Genomic DNA, 25,834 nt, shown 5'->3' on the forward strand with positions numbered 1-25,834 from the left:
TAGGACCGTGCCTTTGGGTGCATGAACAAGTCCGACAGAAGCATGCGTTGAGGAAGAGGGGCTCTTGCAGTCCAAAAAAGACGTATTAGGCCCGCATCAACCTCTTGACTCGGCAGCTGCTATAAGTCACAAGCCTTTCTACATGGTTAGGCACACCTGTTGGCTTGTCGTTTTCTTCCACGATTAGCATGGCTACTGGCCATGACGCGGGAATACGGGAATAGTACCCAAGTGGTCTAAGCCACCTCCTATGGTAGCTTGCGGCTGATGCCAGCCCGTAGCCTGGGGCATCATCGACTGCCGGAACGGATTTGTGCTTCCAGTGGCTTGCGGCGTGAGGCCTGTCTGCATTGACGTCTGCTGAGGAGCCAGCATGTTCACAGGCTTTGCAAAAGGATTAGTACCTGTAGCTGCCGGTGTCTGGTGCGACAGAGGCCCCCCAAACCCACCGGTGGTCATTCCAGTAGGGTTCAGAGAAACACCACCCGTCGGCTGGCTATTAAGCTGATTCCGTGCGAAGGGATTAGTAGACTTTGGGCTGGATGGCGCCGGCGGCATCATAGACTGTCTAAAAGGGTTTGTACCAGTAGCCATAGGAACCAGCGGTGCAGGTGGCTGCTGCTGTTGCGGGAACTGCATGGTGTGTTGCTGCTGAAGCTGCTGACCAAATGGAGAGGTACCAGTTTGTAATGACGGCATTCCAGTGGTTTGGTAGGCCTGGGGGATTTGTGGAATCTGAGGCTGAGGCTGGGGGGTGAAGCCACCAAAACCAGCGCCGGTAGCCATGGGGAGATTGGCGGGGGCTGCAAACCCTTGAGGTTGAAACTGGTTGGGCGCAGCACCAGTAGACTGGAACATCATGCCATTTTGGGCAAATGCAGTAGACTGAGCCGGGAATCCAGTAACCGCCATCTGCATCTGTGGTGCTGCAACATTTGCCTGGGGAATAGCCTGTACTGTCGGGTTCGTATCAATTGAGTCGAAAAGGTCGATGAGATTTTGTGTGGGCAATGCAGGGGCTTGTTGAGCCACAGGCTTCACAGTCGCGGGACCGGCCGATGTCTTTGGTCTATTAAAGTCGGGCATGTTGGCAGTTTCGGGCGATCTTGACGGGGCAGAGTTGGTACCGCTCTTGTTGGGGCGGTTTTTCTTGTTTGCCTGCTCGGCAATGTATTGGCGGCGGTGAATTTCGAAGTCGGGATCCTTCAGATACTCTTCAAGCTGTCGACCAAGATGTACAGGAGCGTGCTTCAGCTTCGGCACCTCCACTCTGGTGAAGTGCTCGTACTGACGGGCAACGCCCAAGTATCCGACTACAAGATCGGTCTGTTCAACGAAGAGGCGGTATATCTCAAGGGCTCGCTCGGCATCGGTTTTGGACATTTCGAAAAAGCAACCTATCAGGCATCAAGACGAGTTAGATTAGATCCAGTAGTAAAAGCAGTTGGGAGCAAAATAACATACCAAGAATGTTGATCATGCCGAGGTTGACGGCCTGAAAAAGCGCCAGTAGATCCAAAATGAGGAGGCGAAAGATGGTGATGTTGATTTCATCGTGCTCGTCGTCCATTACTTGGCATTCTAGCAGTGCAGCAAGCTGGGCTTGAACGCTCTCAGTTTCACGCAAAAGACCCTTGTCTACGGAGAGCTTCTCGAGACGAGGCTCTTTGCATCGCACCCAATCAATCTTGGTCTCGCGAAATGATCGCGCTCGCTCGGAAAGATAATGGGCATAATGGCGGATGGTGCGGCCATGAGAGTGACCTGTAGAGGAAGATGTGTGAGTATAGTTGTGGTGGGTGTCACAAGAAACATCAGGGACATACCATCGTTATAAGGACTCGTGATGAGAAGATTCCTGTGGCGCGACAGGTAGGCCAAAGTCATGTCGACTTGGCCTTCTCTTATCATGAAGTGGATGGTGATCAAGCTCTTGATGACAATGGTCCATGTCGTTTCGCGGAGACGCACTGTCAAGGTTCGGAAGACTTCACCAACACCGGCTTCCCCGGAATGGGTGGCGAGGAGGATATGCTCGATGTATTTGGTCTTGGGAGGCGCCGCCTGTATAGATTGTTAGTTTATAGCAACAAGAACAAAGCACGATGCTTTTTCAATTCCAAACAACGGGTTTCAGTTCTTTCGTACCTTGATCTTGGTAGCGCCTTTGACGGACTTTTCGAAGGAACTAGCCATCGCAAAAGAAGCAAGCTGACGGGGCGGGAGAAGATGGTTTACCAGCTGTCTGGTTTGGGCTATCGTGATGTAATGTAGAAGCAAAAGCCCGTTGAGTGTAGACTTTTTTCGGTTGTAACGTCGCCAGCAGTAGCTTCAAAGCTCGGCGGTATTAGAAGCAACTATTTTGTATCAGGAAAGGCTTTCAGGGGCCGTTTCAGAGGCAATTAAGGTGGAATGTGGGAGCCGATGACCTGAGCACCACTGTTGGAGAGAAGGGTCGAGCCGTGTGTTGCAGAGCAAAAAGAAGCAAGCAAGCAGAAAACAAAAGACTAGTTTATGAGAGACTTTGGGTGGAATTCGAGGCTGGGCGAGCGATACGAACAGGGCAGTCGGAAATGGTGGGCAGTATAAAAGGATGCAGCTCAAATGAAGACTGTATCCCGAAGCTCGCCTGTCTGCTGAAGGACGGGAAAAGACGAGGACAATAAGAGGCTTGCTGGGATGTTAAAATGGACCAAGCAAGGTCAGATCAGCAAGTTAGACTCAAGGAAGGGCGAAGATGGCACAGGCAAAGCAAAGCCGTACAGCCAGCAGACAGCCAATGAGCAAAATACACAAGTGCGGGTGGGGGGAAGGCAGAAACGGCCATCAACGAGAGGCACTGGCAGAGAGGAGCAGCGGAGGCGTCACGAGAAAATAAGAGGCGAATAAAAAAGTGCAGAGAGGGGAGACGGAGCAAGATATTGGGTCGAGAAGCACGGGCACAGATGCAGGCAAACAGGCAGACGGCCAGTGAGAGAGAGGCGGACTGGCTTGACTGGCGGCAGTCGAGAGCTGTGCTAAGGATGGTAGATCAACAGAGGTTAGAGAAGCAGGAAGAAGAAGGACTGAAGTGAAGGTAGATCCGGCTATTATGGCACAATGGGTGGATGATAAGATCTTGACAGGGCCTTTGGCGTAAGAGATGCTGGGTGGCCGGGGTGTCCAAGGATCTGTAGCAACTATCTGTAGTTATGTAAGTAGTGTATAGTTAGTTGCGCGGTGTGGATTCGAGCCCAACGGCATTAAATGCAACGGCGGCCTTGGCAGACTAGCGCAGAGGACGGACAATTGCAGAGGAGGCCAGGCCTGGCAGCTGTTGTGGTCTCGACTCTTGCTGCAAGTTTCGAGTTGATGTGTGGTGAGGAGGGCGGCCCAGGAGCGGGGGGATTTGGATTTGATTTCTGCCGGCGGACGTGACAGACGAGTGGTGCGGCGAGGCGAGAGTAAGGGTCTGAGAAAGAGAGAGAGAGAGAGAGAGTGTGTGTGTGTGTGGTGTATCACCAATCAACATGCAAGAAGTTAATGATAACACACGAGTTCTTCAGCCCTGCGTCTTGTCCTCGTCGCGATTCACGATGCAATCAATGATGCAGCAGAAGCGGAAGAGAAGCAGATGAAAAATTCTACAGCCGGCTGACCACCTCGCTCTCCAACAATGTGCACACCCTCATGCACGCGCACTTCGCTCCGGGTAGGAACGCGTCAGTCTCCAGGCGTGCTCTTTGTCTTTTTCTTGCGCTTTTCCACGGCCTTCGCCTGTGTTGCTTTTTGGGGTTCCTCAAGCAACGGCCAACGAGCAACGGCCAGCGCCTGACATGAGAGCCTGTGACGACATCATTCCAGGCACTGCGAGCACAAAAATATTTTTTCTCCATTTTTCTTTTCTCTTTTTTCACTGGCTGGCATAACTCGACTTGTCCTGTGTAGTCATGCCGACGCTTGGCTGGCCTTGTGATTCCATGCCTCTGACTGGTCCAATGAGCCCCAGTCTTGTCTGTCCGGTTGTGCCACCACGTTTTGTTTGTCTTGTCACTGGCTCCACTCTACTCCAAAAGTTTTTTTTTTTTTTTTTTTCATCACCAAGTGTCAGCTTGGCGAGCACATCTCCAGGTTTCAGCGCGAACCATGCCAGTTTTGTTTCAAACGAAAAGATCTTCATATTTCCAGACTATCTAGTTTACAATGCTATTTAAATGTGGCTCAACTCGACAACTACCTGCAGCCCGGTTCCAGGGCCAGTCGAGCGCCATCTTTTCTGTCGGAGGGTGACGGCTACAGCCACTCGGATGCAGTCATCGGGCCTGAAACCATGACCTACCTTGGGAGAAACTTCCGTTTATCAAAATGAATCAGAGTTGCCTTTCTTCGCGTCCATGTGTAACAAGGTCGGTGTGCTGGACGCACATATCACGATGCCCGTCATCCGTCTCAACTTAAACCACTGAAGCCCCAAAGGGAGGGTTACCGAAGATCTGGTATGCAGGATCTTGTCATCTACTACACCAGGCTTTCATCATCTGTAAAAAGGTCAAGTTAGCAAGAGAACTAGGCGAAAAAAGCAAGACGTAACGGCAGGTTAGTACTCACATTTATTTGAATTGGAAGGGATGAAGAGGAAAGAAAAGAATTTCAAGAACATCGCGACCGCGACAGAGCTTTTAAACTATTTTCGATGCTCCACTATGGCTCGACTGTCTGCCAGCTGCCAGACCCATCGTATATTTAACCCTAATTTCTGCGACCTCCATCGTCAAATTGTCAGCAGCTTTCAAGCTCACCCGAGCTTTGCACGTCGTGATCCACCGAGTATCTTAGCCTCTCAGTGCCACACACCGTCTAATCATGATGCCACGACGGCTCTATCTGCGAGCGACCCCAACAGCAGCGACTGTGCGATCATCGCTGAGCCATTTACACCCTATCGTCCCTCTTTCGCATATCAGATGCGTCTCCGGGACGGCTGCGCGGTTTGACCAGGCCGCGAGTGATGCATCTCGCCAACGTCTGCGGTCAGAGTACAAGTCCCTTTGTATGTGACTTCAACTCACAAAATCCCTATGTTTAACTTTGCTGACAACATATCCAGTCAACCTACCCAAAGCATCTGAACTCAGCATGCTGAAGTCTGACACCCAAAATCCCGTCACCATTAGTGGATTTATTGGCAAACGCCGTGACACGCCAAATGTCACATTTGCCGACCTCACTGTCAGTCATGGCATGAGTATATCTGTTGTTGCCCAGAAGGGCTTTGACTGTCACGCCGAGCTCAAACGCATCCCTGCCCACAGCTCCGTTTCAGTCACCGGCCTCCTTATCTCCAAGCCCGGTGTGAACGGCAAACCAGACACCAAGGAGCTACAGCTGCAGTCGATACACTGTCTTAACCCCTTTGACAAGAGCATCATTGTCTCCAAGGGTGTCAAATTCCCGCCGCAGTCCCGCCATCTGCAGTTGCGCTTCCAACCCGAATATGGCCGCCGTCTTCAGTTCCGCTCCTGGCTAAAGAACGAGCTCGGAAAACAGGCAGACCAGCTTGGGTACACAGACATTGAGACACCAATGCTTTTCAAGTCGACCCCTGAAGGCGCGCGAGAATTCCTTGTGCCGACTCGTACAAAGGGCAAGGTGTATGCCCTACCCCAGAGCCCGCAGCAGTACAAGCAGGTGCTGATGGCATCGGGCGTGCGCGGCTACAGGCAGTTTGCTCGGTGCTTCCGAGATGAGGATCTGCGTGCCGACCGCCAGCCCGAGTTTACCCAGTTTGACATGGAAAAGGCTTTTGCGACGGGCGGCGACGTCATGTCTGATATCGAGACCATGGTTCGTGGCGTCTGGAAAGAGATGGAGCAAAAGTTTGTGCGTATTGACATGGAAGGCGCCATGATCCCGGTGCTCAAAGGCTCGGACTACACAGAGCGAGCAGAAAACGTGCAGGCGATGCCTGACGAGGCCTTCCCGCGACTTACATATCAAGAATGCATGCAATGGTATGGTATTGACAAGCCCGACCTGCGCATCCCCAACAAGGTAAAGCCCAGTTGATGTTTTCCTGATGGAACCTAGGAAACCGTATCTGACTTTTTCTTAGATTGCTCAGATTGAAACTCTTGTTAGCTCCGAGTTCACCAGCATGGTTTCGGATCTCAAAGACCCCGTTGTTGATGCCTGGGTTCTGCGTTTCGACAATGGCGACAAAGAGGAGATCCGCAGGTTTGTCTATGACTTCCTAGAGAATCTACCCGCCGAGTACAAGAGTAACAACGCCGGCGCCCCTACGGCCATTATTCACAATCCCCGTCTGCCAATGTGCGGTTTCTCGTCATTGGGCCCCGGTGGCCTGGATTCCATCATGAGCCAGACTAGCCCCGACACTGGGCTGAACGACCTTGAGCCTGGAGATGTTGTGCTCTTCCAAGCTCGCGAGGATAAGCCTTTCCAGGGTGGCTCGATACCAATGGGAGACATCAGATCTCTATTGTGGAATGCCGCTGTTGAGAAGGGGCTCATTCAAAAGCCTGATGCATTCCACTTCCTCTGGGTTACCCACTTTCCCCTGTTCACGCCCTCTGAGAAAGACGATGCTCCGGGCCAGGGCGGCTCGGCTGGCTTTTCATCCACCCACCATCCCTTCACTGCGCCGCTGGCCGAAGAGGACTTTGAGCTCCTATTTACGGAGCCGCTGCGTGCCAAAGCTGACCACTACGACCTTGTGCTCAACGGCACCGAACTTGGAGGCGGTAGTAGGCGTATCCACGTCGCCGAGATCCAAGAGTTTGTCATGCGTGACATTCTCAAGATGAAACCGGAGGGCATCGCCGAGTTCTCTCATTTGATTAGTGCGCTCAAGTCGGGCTGCCCGCCCCATGCAGGCTTTGCCTTTGGCTTTGACAGACTTTCAGCACTGCTGACCGATACGCCGTCCATCAGAGATGTGATTCCGTTCCCCAAGAACATGAAGGGCGAGGACATGTTTGCAAAGAGCCCCAGCAAGATCACCGATGCTGAGCTGAAAACATACCATCTCCAGCGACGCAGGGCCACTGCTTGAGCTTGGGGCTTATGCAGGTTTTTTGTATTGGGTGATTGTATTAGTATAGTGTTTACTACAGGCGGTAGTTGTAGTTATCTGACCTGGCAGATAGTGTAAGAATAAAGGCTGTGTACTTGTACAAATGAACGGAGAGGTGGTCGTTGCTCGTGGCGCAGTCGCTGAGGCCACAAGGGTTGCAGACCCTAGAGCCAATTACAGCAAAAAAGACCAGCGGACCCACAAGAGCTGCTGAGCACCAAGAAAAGCCGCATTCGAGCGAGCCTCGCAGTTCAGTTTCTCTGCCGCTTTGTTGACGTGAACCAAGTCGTTTTGGCCTGTGGCTATTTTTTTCTCTGCGTGATAGTGGCATTTTCGAGCCTGTTTCTCTCCCTGTACGCAAACGCAACCACCGCGATCCCGAGTTCCGCGCACCGAATCCGCGTCCCTCCGCCCGCCGAACCTCATCCGTTCTTCCAACAACCGAAACCACCACCACCACCACATCACGCTTCACCCACGATGCGGTCCTCCGTGTCAACTCTTGTTGCTCTGCTGAGCACTGCCTCGGCCGCACTCTCTGGCGCCCCGGCCTATATCCTGCAGCAGCATCCGCACCCGGCGTCGTCGGGAGCGGCCTCGCAGGACACGCCGGCCGTCAGCGTGCAGACGGCGCGCCTGATTCTGGAGCAGCGCCTCAACACGCCCAATGTCTTCCTCAGCGATGGCATCGACGAGGCGTCGCGCGAGGCCGCCATTGCGGCTATTAACGCCTTTGGCCGCGCGCCCAAGCCGCTGTTTGGCGAGCCGGCTGTCCGCGGTGCGGGTGCTGCTGATGGCCAGCCGGCCGGCATGCAGCTGGATGCGTCGCAGCTGGTCGTGCTGATTGAGGGATTATCCGATGCCGAGATTGAACAGACGGCTCAGGCTGCTGGACTGCAGGCTGCCTTCTCTGTGGCTGACCCGCCGTCGTCCATGGCCCACTCGGCGCTGATCCGCGAGCACCCAGCCGCCGGCCGCGGCAAGCAATGCCCGCTGAACGAGGCCGTGAACCCGCTGTCAGCGACCTGCTGGCAGGAAACTTCGTCCCTGGTGCGCTTTGATGCCAAGAAGGTAAGTCTTGATTTCGTCACCGCCCTCCGCGGGCAGAGAATAGCGTATTAACAAGGTTGTGATTTTCTCCATTTAGGACGACACCCTCCTCTCGACTCTCCAGAGCGTTATCCCCAAGCTGGCAAGCCTTGCTTCTAGCGGCGAGATGGAATCCGTCCTCGTCTTCTTCCCCGAATCCACCCGCGCTTCCAAGCTCAACAACTGGGGCAACGCCTCCACCGAGCTTCGCCGCCGCCAGGCCGCCGAAGCTGTCATGACCGAGAAGATCCAGCCGACAAACGAGTCACCCAAGACGCCTAGCACCGCCGGCACCACAGCCAAACTACCGGCCAGCGGCCTGTTCGTCTCGACCAAGGACATTCCCGAGTGCTTCAAGGACGCCGAGTCGTGCGAGAGCAGCACCAAGTCGTGCAGCGGCCAGGGCATGTGCGTCAACCGCTGGGGCAAGGACTCGTCGAGCGACGCGTGCTTTGTGTGCAGCTGCGTGCGCGTCTCGGACAGCGGCAAGCGGTCGACCACGGGCCACGCAGGCAAGGCGTGCGAGAAGATTGACTACAGCACGCCGTTTGCCCTGTTTGTCGGCTTCACCATCGTTATGGTCGGTGTCTTGGCCTTTTCCATCAGCCTGTTGTTCCAGGTCGGCGAGGAGCCGCTGCCCGGCGTCATTGGCGCTGGCGTGGCCAAGAAGTAAGGAGTGCCCGACGAGGCCATTTTGCTGGTAGTCTCTGGTGTGTCCTGTCTCTCATGCTGCTGGGCGAAGCATCATGAGACTGGTGCAGGCTTGCATGATGGTAAGACAGGCGTGTGCTGCCGTTTCCTCGAGGATCTCATACCATTTGCCGTGACGATGGCAGCGATGTCGTCCTTACTTTGTTACCATTGTTTCTTTTTTTCCTTTTTCTCTTTTATTTTGGGAAGGCGTCCTTTTTGCTTGAACGAGATTCATTATGTAATGATCCCTGGGCTTTTCATCGCCACTGGGTCTTTTGGTCGTGATCCATGTTTATCCGTATGCTGTTGTGTCTGTTTTCTTGTTCGTTTCATTGCCCTTCAGTGCTTCTTTCTATTCGCTTTAGAGTTTATGCGTCTATATACATCACTTTCGTTTCTATCTGTTTTTGCCGTAGGTTCAATCATGTATTTTACTCGTTCTTGCTCATCAAGCCATGCTACAAATAACCATGGACTTCTACGTGCCTCTACTGCCCTGGATGAGCATCCGCCATGTTCTCCAGACCTCTTTCTATGGTAAAGGGCGCTGGCGCTTGTCCAAGCGCAATCTGCTTCATGGGCATCCCCCCATCTTCAAGGGTGTCCGTGTTATTGCCGTCCGTATTCTCCTTGGGCTCTGAAATCTGTCCTAGCGCAGCCTGGTACTTGAGTCCCGCTTCATCAAGCAGCGTCTGCACCTCTTCCTTGCGAGCGTTAACCTCCTGCTGCTCCCGCCGCAAGTCTGCCACCTGCTGGCTTTTGAGGGCCAACTCACGGCGCATCGCCGCCAGCTGCTCCTTGAGGCTTGCCGCGCACACGTCCAGCGTCGGGATGGGCGCCAGGCGCGGCGGGGCCTGCAGCAACGCCTGATCGCGGTCAGCGGCGCTCTGCGCCGGCTTCTCAAGCCCCTCCATGCCGGCGCGCGACTGGGCAATCTCAAAGGCAATGCGGCGCTCGGCTTCGTCGTCGGACGATTCATCGGCCGAGTTGCCCTCGGCGGCATTGATAATGTCGGCAATCTCGCGCTTGCGTCGCCGCTGCGCCTCGCGCTCGGCTTTTCGACCGAGTGCAATGCCACCGTCTTCGACAAACTCGTCAAAGCCCTCGCCGAGGTCTTCGTCTTCGCGCACGAGGCGAGTGTCCTTTTGCTTTTTACGTGCTCTGAGAGCCGCGAGCATCGAGCCGTCGTTGCCGTCGGAATCCTCGTCCATCCGTATGACGTCTCGCTCGCTATCGCTGCCGTTCTCTGCTTCCTGCGCCAAACGTGCGCGCCGTTCTTTCCGCTCGCGGATCTCGGTTTCAGTCAGGATTTTGGTTTCTATCGGTGGTTGGACGTCTTCAGTGTTCACAATAAGCGCGCCTTCCAGTTCCTCCACATCGAGGTCCATGGCGTCGCCATCTAATGAGGAGCTTTGTAGTGAAATGTTCTGTGGTGTTGCGGGTGTTGAGTTCTGAAGCTCTTCGAGATATTCCTTGCTGTAGATGGGCCGGTCCTCATCGGCCTCTATGGACCGGACAGGAAGCCCTTTCAATGCGACATTGCGGCGCATTGCACTATTTTCTTGTGCGCGTGCACTCAGTGTGTTCTTTTTGGTTATCGCAACGACTGCAGGCCCATCGTTCTCGTCACCTTCGTCATCTCCGGCGGCTCTGGTAAAGGACAAGCGTGAGCTTTTCGGTCGTCGCTTGGATTTCGCAGAGCCTTGGCGGTTGACTGCAGGACGCACTACAGTAGGGCCGCCGTCTTCGTTTTGGTCGCTGGGCTCGGGCGTGTTGCTGTTGGCCGAGTCGGTGGGTGATTTTGAGGTGGTGACGCCAGAATCTATCGTCGCAGCGGTGTTCTTACGTAAGCCAGACTGTCGGTTCGGCTTTCGGACGGCCTTGAAGACAGGCTGCTCTGCATTTGAACAGAGCAGAAAAATCACTTCATGTTAGCACAGCGCTCGCTACAGAAAAGTCATCAGCTGGTGCGCACTTGAAGAAGTCGGGTTGTCAAGCTTGCTGCTGTGGGTTGGGAAACTTACCTGGTTCATCTTGGTCTGGGATATTTTCCTCCTCCTCGTGGGCATGGCCGGTCTTGATGACACGCGCTTTTCTCTTAAATCCAAACGACGACATGGCGAAAGAATAATGCAGCTTGTTATGTTTGATTAAAAAAGCTGCGAGTCAAAGATTCGATTGATTGCGCTCGCTGTAGTTCTAAGTTCCAGCCCAGGGTAACTACGTACATCGCAAAGTCTTATCTTATCGGCACGTGACTGAATTTTTGGGTTGGTCTGCCTTGCGCAGATTGGTGATTTGGGAGCTGCGGAAGTCTCAGCCTTGTCTATTCCCGCCTCACCATCACGCCGCTTTGCGCATTACGAAATAAAACGATTCACAATGGCCCCCGCGCAGCCCGAATTGAAGAAGGTACAGTCATGGGGGTTCTTCTATATGCTTGAGCCGGTGCCGGCAGCTTTGCGACTTGCATACTAACTAGGTGTTCTTGGATAGTACCTTGACAAGAGACTCTTTGTCCAACTCAACGGAAGCCGCAACGTCGTTGGTGTTTTACGCGGATACGATGTATGTTACTGCTGAATTCAAGCAGTCCTTGGAGGCCCCAAGAGGCTTGGATGCAAATAGGCGATTCAAGCGTGCCATGGGCTAACCCGATCTCGGTGTGATGCAGGTCTTTCTGAACATAGTGCTGGACGAGGCGTTTGAGGAGAAGGAGGGCGGCCAGAAGGTGCCCCTCGGCATGGTGGTATGAACCCAAGCGCCGACATTCTGTTTCTCCCCGGAAGGACGGAGGGAACTTGAACAGGAACCAAAGCTAACCCGATGATGGATATCTAGGCTATTCGCGGCAACTCTGTCATCATGCTCGAGGCGCTGGAGCGGATTGGCGGTGACGATCGCAGATGACGAGGCAACTGAACGAATCTTTCAAACGACAGCAAAAAAGGGTGTTATGAGACCCGATCCCAACAACAGGCCTGCGTTCTCTTCCTTCGTGGGAGACTGAGTGATGTCTTGGAAGGAGATGACGGGTTGAAGGGGTTCTTCTGCTGTGCAAATCTGTTCTTTGATTTCTTCTTTTCATGTTCCTGTAGATGTCCTTGTTTTGTTGTCTTTTCCCGGCCTCCTTTGCCCTTGGAAGTGAGGGTTTTCATGTATTAGGCGCTTCGTTCTCTTCTTTGCAGCATGTATCCAAGTTGTTTGCCATGTGATCAGAATGCCATGAGCGATAGATTGAGTGTGTGATACAGGACCTGGGGTGACCAAAGGCACAGACAAGCATGCCTTTGGAGCCATGTGGCTAACTGTACCGGGCGGAGCAGAGAGATCAAAAAACCCCAAGATCTAGTCCGCCAAAGCCAAGCTTCTCCAGCGTTCCATGGCAAGGAAGCCAGCTGTCAGACCCTAATAGATAAAACCGGCCTCGTGGGACGGAAGGGCTGTTGTCTGGAGACAAAGGAGAACTAAGACGAGCACATGAGACAAGAGCTGCTCCAGGAGCCACGGAAAGCTGTAGAAGAGCACAGAACAGCAACAAGAGGCGATCGAGGCCTTTGACTTTGGCTAGGGTGCTCAACCCATTAGACAGGGCTGGGCTAGAGCCTATACCCCGGGCACCCATGAAAATGGGAGCCCATACGCACGGGCCTAAGAACCAGAACCCAGGATGGGTGACAAAGAGGATGGATGGGTTGGAGGAGCCAGAGGGGCAGTGAAGCAGGGGACAGGACGTTGGGTTGTACTGGTGCAAGTTGGTATGTGCATATGGTTAGCTAGTTACGGGTATTGACTATTCAAAATCGTCTGTGGGCTGGGCCAGCCAAGGTCCGAGGTCTGAGGGTAGGTAGGGTCTGCTGGCTTGGGCACTAATTAGCCGTTAGTTGGGCCAATACGCGGACTGGTTGAGGAGAGAAACAGACTCGTAGCTTTAGGGAGAGTAGGATCGATGTCAGGAAATCAAGAATCCTGAAGCTGGTCGCCTCAAACGCGTAATATGAGCTATCTTTGGTAAATCATGATATTTCCAGGCGCTCTCCCGAGCAACTGAACAGGTTTCTGCTGTATTGCAGGAGCGAGGGTCTCAATTCTTTTCGCTTGAGAGCCAGTCATGCGTATCGTGTCCCATTTATCGTTTGGACAGGAACCCGTGTAAAATAGAGCTTCACATGTATGCAGTAGGATCACTAAGAATAGCCACTGACTGTGTGGTAAAGTTTGGATGCTGCAAGGGATTTGGGCTTGTCGACAGATGCGGCAAGTCGAGGCTGTCTCAAGTCCAGTCTTGATAGGTGAACGTTCTCGAGACCGGCCTTGATAGGTAACATGGAGATGCGGCTAGTCGATTCTCGCCAGCCGTGAGCCACTGGCACACCACAAGATAGTGGCCGTGGTGCTGAAGGGGGGACTCGATTTGTTTCTAGAGGACTTGAAAAGCAGCCTACGGAATTTACTAAAGGCGGTTCCGGGCTCGGGTCTGGATCAACGGGGCTCGTGAGACTAACACATGGTTCCATGCGTCTCGAGTCAAGGACTGCTGGCTACTCCTTGCTAACAACGGAAGATGCAGATGATCGGGCTCCTTGCTACTATCGAGACTCTGGCCTTGCTCAGGTTGTTAAGTCTTTGTTGCACCGATAGGGCCCGCTCCCAGGCGATGTCTAAATGCGAGATTACATAAGCAGACCAGTGCTACGGCACTGTAACACAGAGCGCCTGTGCCAAGGGGAGAGAAGGAGTTGATCTCATTCTCCGGGGAGGCCTAAAGTGTGTAGACAGTGGGGGGGCCTGTGTTGCAGTTTGTGTCTTGTACCTTGTACCTCTTCCCTAGCCCTGCCTGCCTGCCTCCTGGTTGAGACCTTTACAGAAGCCAATCAAAACGCTGGTGCTGCAGGGTCTGCTTTGGCAGGCGCAGGCCCGTCTTGGCACTGAAACTGGACGTCTGTATTTTGCTGCTTCAACTTTCCCTTTTTTCGCGTTAATTTTGCTTGTTTGCCTGCTGTTCTGCTGGTAATTCTCGCTTCTTTTTCTCTCTTGTTTTGCCCGTATATTGTCTGCACCGTCACCTCATTTCTTGCCCCAAGCCTCCGCTGACAAATCGTCAACACTTGCTCCCGCTCCACGGCTCCATCCCACGTTGCCGTCTCCGTCCCCGTTCTAGCGACCAGCGCCAAGCCACTCGCCCGCTCATCCACCCACGCTCACGCCCCGCCCGTAGCCCGTAGCCCGAACCGGAAATGCTTCGAAATTTAATCCCGTCTAAGACAAGGAGCTCCGAAGGCTGCTGGACCTGCCGTCTCCGGCGCAAAAAGTGCGACGAACGCCGGCCCGTCTGCGACAACTGCGGCCAGCTGGAGATCAAATGTCTGTACAGCGAGGAAAAGCCCGAGTGGATGGACAACGGCCCGCGCCAGGCTGCCCGCGCCGAGCAAGTCAAGGCCGAGGTCAAGATCCAGGCCCGTGTCCGCCGCGAGAAGAAGCACCGCAACGGCTCGCAGGCCGCCGACCCGGACAATGCCCCCAGCTCGGCCACCTCCACCAGCTACCGCGGCCGCTTCCTGGGCATGGGCTCCAGTAACCAGTCGTCCGTGTCCATCTCGTCCCTGCACCGCTCCCACTCTTCCGCCCAGCAGCAACAGCAGCAGCAACTTCCGCCACTCCCTCCCTTGCCGTCCTTGCCGCCACTGCCGCCCCTCCCCCCGTCGCATCCGACAGCCCCTCCGCCACCACCGCCCAAAATGGCCAGCCCGATCCGCCGCGGCTCTGGCTCCTGCGACAACGCCTCGACCATCTCGCCGTCCCGCTACGGCCCGTCCGCCCATACCGACAGATACCGAAATAGAGACCCCATCGACCGGGACTGGGTCCCCAACGGCCTCGCCATGATGGAGCTGGATCCAGACGAAGGGTCCCCCATCAACACCGATTCGCCCTGCTCCAAAAGCACTCCCTCGTCCTCACATCTCAGCGCCGGCATGCACACCCAGCCGTCCGAGTGCTCCATGTCATCACCGCCGCAAATGCAGTCCGATATGCCTCCTCCAGTCCCAGACGACCAGTCCACCTATCTCATTGTCATCTACATGGACTACGTATTTCCCTATCTCTTCCCCCACTACCGCCCCAAAATCCTCGAGGGCGGCAGAGGCTGGCTGCTCGCTTTGCTACAACACAACAAGGCACTATTTCACACTGCCACTAGCTTCTCGTCCTATCTTTTTGCCGCCATCTATAACCTCCAGAACCCCGACCACAGCGACGCCACCCTTCAGCTATGGAACCAACTCCAGAACCGCCAGGAAATGGCTCTGCAAGAGCTGCAGCAGGACATGGCCACCATCAACGGCCGCGGCATTCACGGCAATCTACAAGAAAGCGCCAGAGTCCTCGAGAGCATCATGCAACTCCTGGTGTTCGATGTGTCTATTGGCAGTATGGAACACTGGGAGCTGCACTTGGATGCTGCCATTGCTTTGTTCCAGCAGCTTGTGCCCAGCGTGGACGACTGGCCTGAAGTCATCTCCTCCCTAACCAAGGGCTTCTCCCAGCCCATCCCCGGCAATCTCCACCCCATGAGCACCGACCTCACTGCATTCCGTTTCTTCAGCGCCGTTCTCATGTACGTTGACGTTGTCGCCTCGACTGTCTTGGCGCGAAACCCCCGGCTCCAGGCCTATTGGCCCCAGCTTCTTCCCTGTGCAGCGTCGGTCACTGCGCCGTATTCGGCCCCTGCGCCCGTCATGCTAGAAAACATCATTGGATGCCAAAACTGGATGCTCAAGCAAATTGGCCACATTGCCGCCCTGGACACCTGGAAAAAGGAAGAGAAACGCAAGGGAACCTTTTCAGTCGAGAGCCTTGTTCTCCAAGCCCAAATTATTGAGCAAAATATCCACACCTTCTCCAAGGGTCTTGGTGATGATGATCTCGGCCACGACCCCAACAGCACAGTCTTTACTCCCCAGCTTGTCATGCCCATCCACCAGGTTGGCTGTCCGCTGGGGCGAAGGAAAGCCCAGGCCTTTGACGACTCTGGCAAGATGCGCGAGCTGGTCCCGCTGACCACGCAGATCTGGGCGGCTGCCGCGCTCGTCTACCTCAACGTTGTTGTCTCGGGCTGGCAACCATGCAACAACTCGATCCAGATCGGCGTCCTTAACACGCTCAACCTGCTCGAGCAGCTGCCCAGCCCCATGTTTCTGCAGTCCGTCACCTGGCCCTATGTCGCGACCGGCTGCCTCGCGCCCGTCGAGTTGCGGGACCGCTACCGCATGCTGGAAAAGAACATGGGCGTCATGAAGGTGTCCGAGACGACAAAAAAGGCCGTGGCTCACATGGAGGAGCTGTGGAAGCTGGGGAACCTCGGCGAGGGACACGACATGTCTACGGCCCTGCGGTTCTTTGGCTCACCGTTTCTTGCTATTTGAGTCATGGCCTAGGTCAGCTTATACATTGCCCCCCCCCCCCCCCCCCCCATTTTCCATTTCATCTTCTTTCCCACATATATTTTTTTCTTCTTCTCCTTCAGCATACTTTCTTCCCCAATCCAATTACAGCGAGGAGGCCTTGGCTGTCCCCCACGGTTGGAAGCATTTTGATTTACAGCATGTTTGTTTCTTCTTTCTTCTTCTCTGCGAGCCGGCTGCTTCATACATGTGCCCCGCATGCGCCGGCATCTGTTTCCGTGTGTTTCACTCTTGGTTGCTATATATATCCCATGTACGATTGCTTTTGCTTATTCACTTTGTATAAAAGACGTCCTCTTTTTTTCATGCCATGTGAGCCTTTATTTAGACCATCTTATGCAGATGACCAAGAACAATGGGATTGAGTGTTTGATATCTCCATCTCTCAATTGATGTGTTCAAATATGTGCTACAAATGCCAGGACCCTGATTCTATCCAGGCCGGTATTATTTATGCCATCTAGTTACTTTTTGCTCTCGTCGATTACCCCCTCCCCCCGAACATTAATCATCAAGACCACCCCACTCCTCGTCATTCTGTGCCGTCTTGTGTGCCATCCTCCGTTTCTTCTCGTCCTTCTTAGTCTGTTTGCTATGCTTTACCGCCGCCTCGCGGTTATTATTGCGCTGCCGCTCCCATCCGCTCTTGGTCGTAATCTTGGCACTCGCGCCTCCGCTCCTGCGCGCCTCGACGCCGCGCTCGCGCAGCTTCTTCTTGTCCGCCTTGCTGACAGCCGGCAGCGACGCCAACAGCGACGCGGGCACGCCAAGGTCCTGGCCGACGCGGCCGGCCTGGCGGTCGCTCGCGGCAATGACATTGGCAATCATCTTGACGTACGGGATGTCGTCCTTGGTCCACAGCGTGACGGCGACGCCGCCCTCGCGGCCCGCGCGGCCCGTGCGCCCCGCGCGGTGGATGTACACGGCGCTGCTGCCGGGGATGTCGTAGTTGACGACGCCGTTGACGCCGGCAAAGTCGACGCCGCGCGCCAGCACGTCGGTTGTGATGAGTATCCACAGCTCGCCCGCGCGGAACTGCCGCATGATGCCCGCGCGCTGCCCGTCGTTGAGGCCCGAGTGCAGCGCCGCGATGCGCGCCGACCCGCCGGCCTCGAGCGGGATGTCGTAGCGCAGCTCGTCCTGCAGCGCGGCCGCGCGCTCAATGCTCTGCGTGAACACGATGAACGGCGGCCGGATCGACACCGTCTCGTCCGTCCGCGTGCCCGGCCGTAGCAGCTGCCGGATCGCGTAGATCTTGCCCAGCTCCGAGCCCGTGAAGATTAGCTTGTGCCGGATGTTGGGCACTGCCGTGTCCTTGAGTCCGACGACGAGCCGCACCAGCGGCGTCGGCTGCGCGCCCACGGCTGCGCGCCGCGCATCCAGCGTCGAGGTTACCAGCTCCTCAATGTTGGAGCCCATGGTCGCGGACCACAGCGAGTGCTGCAGTGCCGGGTTTGTGCAGGCGTTCCACACGCCTGTGGTTTGCTCGCGGAAGAGCTGGTCGAGCAGGACGTCGGCTTCATCGAGGACCAAGCTGCGCACAGTTGGCAGCGTCATGGGCGCGCCGTCTTTGCTGTCTTTTCTGAGGAAGTTTAGCAGCGCCATGGGCGTGGTAACGAGAATGTCCGCCGTGGTTACCTGCTTGGGCTTGCCCTCCTCATCGCCAGCGTCCTCGCTCTCATCTTCGCTTTCCTCCTCCCCGTCGTTGTCGTCGTCGTCCTCCTCTTCCTCCTCGTCTAGTTCAATCTCCGCGCCTCTCTCCGCTGCAATCCGCATGCCCTTCTTCATCATCGCCACACGAAGCCCCATGCCGCGCGTCAGCTTCCGCGCCTCATTGACAATCTGATATGCCAGCTCGCGCGTCGGCGCCAACACCACCGCCTCCAGCTCATGCAGCTCATCCTCGCCCGCGTCGCCGCCGGCGCCACCTGCATCCCGGCGCATCTTTACGCGCCGGCGCACCATCGCGTCAATCGCCGGAATCAGGAAACTAATCGTCTTGCCACTGCCCGTCGGCGCGACCGCCAGCAGATCCACACCCTGTCCCGGCGCATCCACATCCACGGCCCCCAGCGCCGCGCGCTCGCCCGCGCCTAGCGCCTTGCGCCCATCGACCAGCAGCGGCAGCGCGCCCATCTGCACCTCGGTCGGGACACTGTACGCCTGCGCGGCAATGTTGTCCGCCAGGCGGCGCGAGATGCGGTACGTCGCGCGCAAGTCTGCAAACGAGGTCAACGGCTCGGGGTAGAGCTGTTTTCTGCCGTCGTCCTTTTTGGCCGGCTCGGGGGGGCTGACTTCCTTGCTCTTTTTACTCTTTTTACTCTTCTTTGCAGGCGCTACGCGAGGCTCTGCAGCTGTCTTGGATAGAAGCATCACTTTGAGCCGATGCGAGTGCAGCACGCTCTTGCATTCTTCTTCGCTCATCCGTTCACGCCCCTCCCCCTCCCCCTCGCCGTCCCCGTCGTCTGCAGAGCTTGACTCGCTGTCACTGCCCACGTTATCTTGGGTGGCAATAACTCCTGCCTCGTTGTCGTCGTCGGGCTTTGGCGCAAAGAAGTCGAGCTCGGGGAGATCATCGTCGTCCTCGTCCTCTTGGGCGCTGCTCGTGGCAGCGGCAGCCACTTTCTTTTTATTATTATTTGGCGCCTCGGCTGGCGTCTCGGTTGCGCGCTTGCGTTTTCGTGAAGACGCGGCATCGTCGTGGAATAGTTGCGGGTTGGCCTCGGTGCCAGCCGAGGGAAGCTTGAGTGCAGTAACGGTGCCGGCTTTTGTAAGAGCAGTCTTGGACGGCTTTTTGGCGCCGCGGGATAGGACTTTTAGAATATCCATCGTTTTCGGTGTGTAAAGGGTTTGTGTAAAAGAGGTCTTGAGAGGCTAAAGCATCTGAGAGGCTTCGCTGGTCATGTGCACTATCATGATTCAAGATTTGCGGTGATAGAGTTGGTGTTTTTTTTTCCGCTGTGTTCTTATCGATAAGACAGTATCTACAGTGTGTGATCTTTGACAGATGCTGACAGCTGGCCAGTAGCTGCCATACTGGCCAGTTCTAGCTAAGCTAGGTGAGTAAAAATGTACATGATTACAGGAAGCTCCACATGTTTCTCACAATCGTTCAGCGTAAATCATAATTAGTCGACAATATAGTCACACAGACACAAACAATTTCCTAAGCATTTAGTTATAGCTTTCCAGGTTACGATACTTTAACAAGAAAGGACACTGGCATTATGCTACAGTAGACACATCTTGGAGCGATGTGTTGCTTGCTTGTAAAGTCGTACCATGGTCCTTATTTCATTGTATTGAATCAACTAATTTACAGCTGGCCAGCGGCAACAATCTTGGGGCGGGCGTTGTACTTGACAGAGCCGGAAGAAGAGCCGGTAGCCTCAATGGCTCTGACAACCTTCATAGAGGCCTCGTCAGCAACCTCGCCGAAGACGACGTGCTTGCCATCCAGCCACGAGGTGGGGACGGTGGTGATAAAGAACTGGGAGCCGTTGCTGCAAGGGTAGTGTTAGTAGGCATGGATGGTTCAGGCTGGAGCCAGAGAATAAACCAAGTACTTACGTGTTGGGACCAGCGTTGGCCATGGACAGCAGACCGGGCTTGGTGTGCTTGATCAGGAAGTTCTCATCGGCGAACTTCTCGCCGTAGATGGACTTGCCACCAGTGCCCTGGATTGAGAGTGTGTTAGCACGGCAATATTCGATCAGGTGGAGTGGAGTGGAGTGGGGAATTCTTACGTTGCCACGGGTGAAGTCACCACCCTGGAGCATAAACTCGGGGATGATACGGTGGAAGGTGGAGCCAGCGTAGGCGAAGCCCTCCTTCTCGCCGGTGCAGAGGGCGCGGAAGTTCTCAGCAGTCTTGGGGACCTTGTCGTTGTACAGGTTGAAGTTGATGCGACCGTTCTGGGCTATTGGGGAGATTGGAGGTTAGCAGACGCAAAGTCATGGGCCGGGATTTAATTGGAACAGCAATGGGTCAACGGCGGCGGGGACGTAGGCTTGGCTTACTCTGGACGGTGCTGGTAGGGCGGCCGCTGGCGTCCAGGACGGGACCCTCCCAGGTCATGTCGAAGTAACTGGAGAGGAGATGTTAGCAGCGGATCATGAGAGACTTGTCACGACGATGCCGGCAGGCAGCGGACAAGACAAAGCATGAAGTAGAGGGGAGCACAACAATAGCTGCTAGCCGGCTGGCGGCAGCTACGAGGCAACATTAAGCAAGCCCAAGTTCAAGACTTACACCTTGACGTTAGACATTTTGTTGGTTGATGAGAAAGAGCGGATGGTGAAAGAAACAGGAGAAGCTTTCTGAGCGCGAACTGCAGGAGAGAGAAGAGGACGAGAAACGGACGAAGCGGCCAGGCAGGTAGAAGTAATCTGGCGGGGTAGGGCGTGGAGGGGTCTAATTTTCATGAAGGAGGGGCTCATCTGCAAGGTGTGGAGAATACCCCGTTAGTAAGACCGATGAACCAATGACATTCGCGGCTGGGCCATGGCTGCGTTCCGAAGGGCATTGTTTAAACGAGGTTTTTGGTGGCCTGGTTCGAGCTGGAGCTGGAGCTGGAGCCGGGCAAGCTGCCAAACAACACAGGCCAGGCCAATCCCACACACGTGATATTGCGACAGGTTGTATCAGTGCAAACAGGGTCGGCGTGGCGAGTTGTTGTTACACCTGAGATGAAGCAGCACTGGGCCATGGGGCCATGGGGCCATGGGGCCATGGGGCCATTGGACTACAGGGCCAGGCGCGGGGGGGGGGGAGGGGGAGGCAGTGGACAACAGGGGCCGCCAGGGGCGAGCGGGGTAAGTAGCTGCGAGCGGTTGGGCGCGACAGATGCGTGGGTGGGCGAGCGGGGCCGAGACAGGCTGAGGCTTGCGAGCTTGCGAGAGCTTCGGGCCCTAGGGCTCCCAGGCTCTAAGACTCCAGGACCCTAGAGCTCTAGGGCCCCAGAACTCCACGGTCCCAGTGCTCTACCCTGTGTGCCAAGTTCCGGTGGTGCGTAGCTTGCGAGTGACCGCACAAGTCCTTGTACCTGGTACCTGGGGGACCGACTGCCGGGATGCATGTGGCGCTGGGATTCAGCACCCAGGCGAGGTACCAGGTACACAGCAAACTCGGACTCAGTCGCAGCTCCGCATAGACACGGCCAAGCACCAACCAACACAGCCCGCGTCAGCATCAGCCGCAAAGGACCGGCCCTAGACCTAGAGCTGGATCGGGATTGGCCACATATTGCAACCTGGGGCGTTCCGCAGGCTGTATTACAAGTATTTGTACAGCATCAAGAGACTGGATGGGGTGCGGGCAACAACAAGACACTCTCCTCTCTTGCGGCGCCCGCGGCCGCGGTCACGGCCACGGCCACGGCCACGGCCCATCCGCAGCTGGTTTGCTCGCCCCAGAGCTCCCCTTGCGCCCGGAGGAGGACGGCTTGATAGCGGGCAGTCCATCATCAGATCAAAACTCACCTTGACGATTCAAACAGGCGCGGACGCAGCAATCAATGTCTGGTTGGGGAAACGGCGGTAAGGCGAGTGAAACAGGCAACGAAGCACTTGAGACTGGCGTTGAAGGTCAAACGATCCGAGAGGAGGGCTCGACTTTTCGCCAATATTTTAGGTGGGCTGGCCGTCTACTTGACGTGGCAGCCCAAATTCTCAGGCACTCATATCTCATATTACTATCAGTGCTGAAAACAGCAAATCGGGAGACATGCAGATGCCGGAAAAGAAAAGACCGCATTCTCGGCCAAAGAGTCCAAGTGTAATTAGCCAAGTGTCCTTGATTGAGCCTCATGTCTGAGGACTTTTAATCGTTTTCTGCCACATGTAGTGCATCCAGCGCTTGGTTGGCTTGTCGCTGAGACCATGATATGAGAGATGAAAGACGGGTGTCATCTGCCAGGTGCCAGTTGAGTTTGACTTGCCACTGCCAGCTGCCAGCTGCCCCATACTCAGCCAACTTCACGTCTCAATAATTGCTTTTGGCTTCTCGCGCTCTCTCGGTGATTGAATGCTGCAGCAGTGTATAAAGCTTTAGATCATGAAACTCGCGAGTCCTTCTTTGGTAAAGCCTCGCGCCCATGTAGCTAGCCAGATTTCAGCCTTGCTGTAGGTGGAGTGGGTCAGGCTCCTGACCGGCCGTCCGTGTACAACCATGAATTAGGGTTGGCAGATTGGCAGCCAGGCCATTTTGGCTTCTGGTGGCTGGCTTTTGCGGCGTCCGAGAGACGGTGTCCAATCCAAAGACGCATTGTATCGTGGCAGAACAATTCATTCAGCCGTCCCCGTCGACTATCCATCGGGTATAACCCCTTCCACGACTTTATTCTGCCGATACCGCCCTGTCTGTGTATCGCATCCGCCTCGCGCAAAGAGAGCGTCTTATTACCAGAGATAAGGCCAGAGATCCAGCCCAACTCCCGCTATCGCAGACCAGCCAGAACGACTCGCCAGCCCGAAAGCAATTCACCGCCGAAATGGACTTTAACACTCTCAAGGACTCGGTCGCCAACCTGACCCTGTACGATCTCAAGGCTGGTGTCCGCAAGGTTCAGAATGGTACGTACTGTGTTGGGGGCTGTGACCAGAGACGTGCGATACTAACACGCGGCCAACACCAACAGCGGTGATGAACTTTACCGAAATGGAATCCAAGGTGAGCTAGCAACTTGTCTGCTTTCTGGCGGTAGCCCATGCGGCCATGTTAGGATGTTAACGGCTTCGACTGTAGGTTCGTGAGGCGACAAACAACGAGCCTTGGGGCGCTTCTTCCACGCTCATGCAAGAGATCGCCAATGGAACCTTCAACTAGTACGCCCCTCCATGCCCCCCGATACTTGAAATTCCTGCCCTTTGGCCTTCGCCGATAATCCGCCCAGCCTCATGGCAACACACTGCTAACGTGCCACAGCCAAACTCTCAACGAAATCATGCCCATGATCTATAGACGATTCACCGAAAAGACGGCCGAGGAGTGGCGCCAGATCTACAAGGCCCTCCAGCTTCTCGAATTTCTTATCAAGCACGGCTCCGAGCGTGTTATTGACGATGCCCGCAATCACCTGACGCTGCTGAAAATGCTTCGCCAGTTCCACTACATTGATCAAAACGGCAAAGACCAGGGCATCAACGTGCGGAACCGCGCCAAGGAGCTTACTGAACTGTTGGGCGACGTCGATCGCATTCGATCCGAGCGCAAAAAGGCCCGCATGTCCAAGAACAAATACACCGGAGTCGAGGGAGGCGCCGGCCTAGGCGGCTCCTTTTCCAGTGGCGGCGGCGGCAGATATGGCGGTTTTGGCAGCGAGTCCGGCAATGCTGGCGGCAGCTCTGACACATACGGCGGATACTCGGGAGGCGTGTATGGCGACGGCGGCGGCTTTGGCGGCCAGTCCAACGACTACACGAGCAGCAGTTCACGCCGCGACAAGTTTGAAGAGTACGACGAGTTTGACGGCGAGCCTTCCTCGGCCTCGAGGGCCACCTCGTCACGCGCCAAGAAAGAGCGATCGTCGACCAAGCACCGCGAGACGGCACCCAAGCCAGAAAAAGTACAAAAGGCGCCCGAGGTCGATCTTTTCTCGTTTGATGATCCCATCTCTACTCCCGCCGCTGCCCCTGTCGCCGCGCCTGCGCTGGCTACTGCCCCCGCCGCCGACGACGACGATGAATTCGACGACTTCCAGTCCGCCACGCCCGCCACCCAGGCACCCCCCATTGCCGCTCCCAAGCCTGTGTCAGCCCCCCACCAAGCTAATCTCAACAACATGATGGCCATGGCATCCATTTCGCCCGCTCCCTCCTCGGCAGGCACCCCTGCCGCCAACTACTCGTCATTTGCGCTTCCATCTGCCCCCGCTGCCGCTCCCGCCGCCGCCGCCGCGCCCGCCGCCGTTCCTCCCATGGGCTCCAGCGGCCCCAACTACTTCTCGTCGGTGCAAGCCACAGCGAACCCGGCGCGCACTTCTGGTGTGCCTTCGGGCCTGGGCATGGGCAGCGTGATGCCCGCCATGAACACGGGCACCAAGCCTACCGCCGCCGCAGCATCCGGTGGCGGCGACGCGTTTGGCGCGTTGTGGTCGCAGGCTAGCTCGAGCCTGGCCAAGAAGCCGGCGCAGACCCAGGGCGGCGCGTCAATGGGCCAGCTGGCTAAGGAGAAGAGCAGCGCAGGGATCTGGGGCGCGGCTGGCGGCGCTGGTGCAGGTATGGGCGGAGCGTCAGCACCCGCTGCGGCCAAGCCTCAGGGTGGAAGCGCGAGCAACGACCTGGCTGATCTGCTCGGCTAGTTGACCTGAGGTCTAAAAGCTCGGGAAAGCCGTGGTGGCTGCCAAAGGGGGCTGGGCCAAACACGGGGCATAGATGGAGCAGGTGAACGTCGCTGGTAGGCTCTGGTTGTTTCTTTTTTTTTTCTGCTTTTATTTCCTCTATATTTCCTGTTTGGTTTGTTTTTGGCTGTGATGCTTGCACGAGTTGAACAAAGGATGCTTTTTTTTCTTTTTTTTCTTGCTCGAAGTCTGGTGCGTGCGTGGCGTATCATGTGCTTGCTTCATTGGTGTAGCCAGTTGTTCACGTGATTCTTGTGCTTCTCGACGCCAGACGCTGTTTCAACATGTTTTCGCCCTGGGCGTCAAGCAGCCTCTGGAAAAAGACAAAAAGAAACAAGAGGACAGTAGATGCAGATAAAATAAAAGTTTGACGTGGCCAGCCAGGCCAGAAGATCGAGAGGAGAAGAGACCTTACCCGCCCTTGTATCACCGAAAACTGCAACGCCAGCCAATGAAATGCCCAAGTCAGGCCGTGTTTGTGTCTGTTTTTAGTTGCGGTGTAAGTGCCAGTGCTAGGATTAACAGGCCTGTAAATACAGTGGGCTGGCTGCTGTAGCCCGGCATGCACAGGTCACCTGGGCGCTATGCTCCAGGGCGCTTGCAGGCTGCACGCAAGCGATGCGATGCCTGGCAGGGGTCCAACCAGCCCTCATAGCAGTTTGTGTAACGTTGAGCGACGGCGGCTAAAGCAGCCGCTTCCTTTGCGAGCGAAGCAAAACGGCGATCCAAAAAAAGAAACGACCCAGGGAAGCGTGGCAGCGAAGCCGGCGCAGCGGTTGATTGACCTTTCGTGCTTTCTCCTGCGACCGCGTGGAGCCGGGCTGCTGCTCGGCAGTCTGCACAGCCAACCAAGTGTTGCCCTGCCCCCCCCCCCCCCCCCCAGACAAGGGCCCTACAGAAGTCGCCAGAAGCAGTGAGACGTCACGCCTCGCACGAACCGGGGGAGCAGGCCAGGAGAGTGGGTTGGAACAGAAAAAAGAAAAAGAGTGGTAGGCCGTATGTGGGCGTTGAAGAAACCCTTGAAGAAAAAAAGAAAAAAAGAAGATTCCATAGGCCAGATGTGCGTTGCAAGACCATGCAGACGCGGCTCGGATGACGTGCAGGTGGAAAGCAAAAGACGGACAGGGTGGGAGGTTTTGAGAGAGATGGGGCACCGGGAGGGGGCTGTATAAGAAG

General features: G+C 55.6%; 9 protein-coding genes across 9 annotated transcripts; 5 read left to right on the forward strand and 4 right to left on the reverse strand.

Annotated features, from left to right (window-relative positions):
- Positions 1–192: 192 nt before the first annotated feature.
- On the reverse strand, positions 193–2,196 carry BROUX77_002463 (uncharacterized protein; the record flags this gene model as incomplete). Its single annotated transcript, XM_073747006.1, has 4 exons — positions 193–1,397; positions 1,465–1,764; positions 1,827–2,064; positions 2,149–2,196. 4 exons carry the CDS (start codon positions 2,194–2,196, stop codon positions 193–195), a joined length of 1,791 nt encoding a protein of 596 aa, XP_073607545.1.
- A 2,646-nt stretch (positions 2,197–4,842) lies between these two features.
- BROUX77_002464 (uncharacterized protein) lies at positions 4,843–7,051 on the forward strand (the record flags this gene model as incomplete). Its single annotated transcript, XM_073747007.1, has 3 exons — positions 4,843–5,029; positions 5,087–6,030; positions 6,092–7,051. 3 exons carry the CDS (start codon positions 4,843–4,845, stop codon positions 7,049–7,051), a joined length of 2,091 nt encoding a protein of 696 aa, XP_073607546.1.
- Positions 7,052–7,552: 501 nt separating this feature from the next.
- On the forward strand, positions 7,553–8,834 carry BROUX77_002465 (uncharacterized protein; the record flags this gene model as incomplete). Its single annotated transcript, XM_073747008.1, has 2 exons — positions 7,553–8,143; positions 8,220–8,834. 2 exons carry the CDS (start codon positions 7,553–7,555, stop codon positions 8,832–8,834), a joined length of 1,206 nt encoding a protein of 401 aa, XP_073607547.1.
- A 508-nt stretch (positions 8,835–9,342) lies between these two features.
- On the reverse strand, positions 9,343–10,972 carry BROUX77_002466 (uncharacterized protein; the record flags this gene model as incomplete). Its single annotated transcript, XM_073747009.1, has 2 exons — positions 9,343–10,751; positions 10,879–10,972. 2 exons carry the CDS (start codon positions 10,970–10,972, stop codon positions 9,343–9,345), a joined length of 1,503 nt encoding a protein of 500 aa, XP_073607548.1.
- Positions 10,973–11,236: 264 nt separating this feature from the next.
- Positions 11,237–11,764, forward strand: BROUX77_002467 (uncharacterized protein; the record flags this gene model as incomplete). The annotated part of the gene is made up of 4 exons (XM_073747010.1): positions 11,237–11,266; positions 11,351–11,422; positions 11,529–11,603; positions 11,696–11,764. 4 exons carry the CDS (start codon positions 11,237–11,239, stop codon positions 11,762–11,764), a joined length of 246 nt encoding a protein of 81 aa, XP_073607549.1.
- Positions 11,765–14,091: 2,327 nt separating this feature from the next.
- On the forward strand, positions 14,092–16,281 carry BROUX77_002468 (uncharacterized protein; the record flags this gene model as incomplete). The annotated part of the gene is made up of 1 exon (XM_073747012.1): positions 14,092–16,281. One exon carries the CDS (start codon positions 14,092–14,094, stop codon positions 16,279–16,281), a length of 2,190 nt encoding a protein of 729 aa, XP_073607550.1.
- Positions 16,282–16,824: 543 nt separating this feature from the next.
- Positions 16,825–19,149, reverse strand: BROUX77_002469 (uncharacterized protein; the record flags this gene model as incomplete). The annotated part of the gene is made up of 1 exon (XM_073747013.1): positions 16,825–19,149. One exon carries the CDS (start codon positions 19,147–19,149, stop codon positions 16,825–16,827), a length of 2,325 nt encoding a protein of 774 aa, XP_073607551.1.
- A 487-nt stretch (positions 19,150–19,636) lies between these two features.
- BROUX77_002470 (uncharacterized protein) lies at positions 19,637–20,588 on the reverse strand (the record flags this gene model as incomplete). The annotated part of the gene is made up of 5 exons (XM_073747014.1): positions 19,637–19,823; positions 19,891–19,997; positions 20,067–20,239; positions 20,340–20,407; positions 20,572–20,588. The coding sequence occupies 5 exons, from the start codon at positions 20,586–20,588 to the stop codon at positions 19,637–19,639; spliced, it is 552 nt and encodes a 183-aa protein (XP_073607552.1).
- A 2,222-nt stretch (positions 20,589–22,810) lies between these two features.
- Positions 22,811–24,619, forward strand: BROUX77_002471 (uncharacterized protein; the record flags this gene model as incomplete). Its single annotated transcript, XM_073747015.1, has 4 exons — positions 22,811–22,892; positions 22,958–22,989; positions 23,065–23,144; positions 23,245–24,619. The coding sequence occupies 4 exons, from the start codon at positions 22,811–22,813 to the stop codon at positions 24,617–24,619; spliced, it is 1,569 nt and encodes a 522-aa protein (XP_073607553.1).
- Between the last annotated feature and the right edge of the window lie 1,215 nt (positions 24,620–25,834).

This window comes from Berkeleyomyces rouxiae, assembly GCF_048999995.1.
Source record: "Berkeleyomyces rouxiae strain 22BRR77 chromosome Unknown BrBRR77_ptg000002l, whole genome shotgun sequence".
NCBI classification, from domain to species: Eukaryota; Fungi; Ascomycota; class Sordariomycetes; order Microascales; family Ceratocystidaceae; genus Berkeleyomyces; species Berkeleyomyces rouxiae.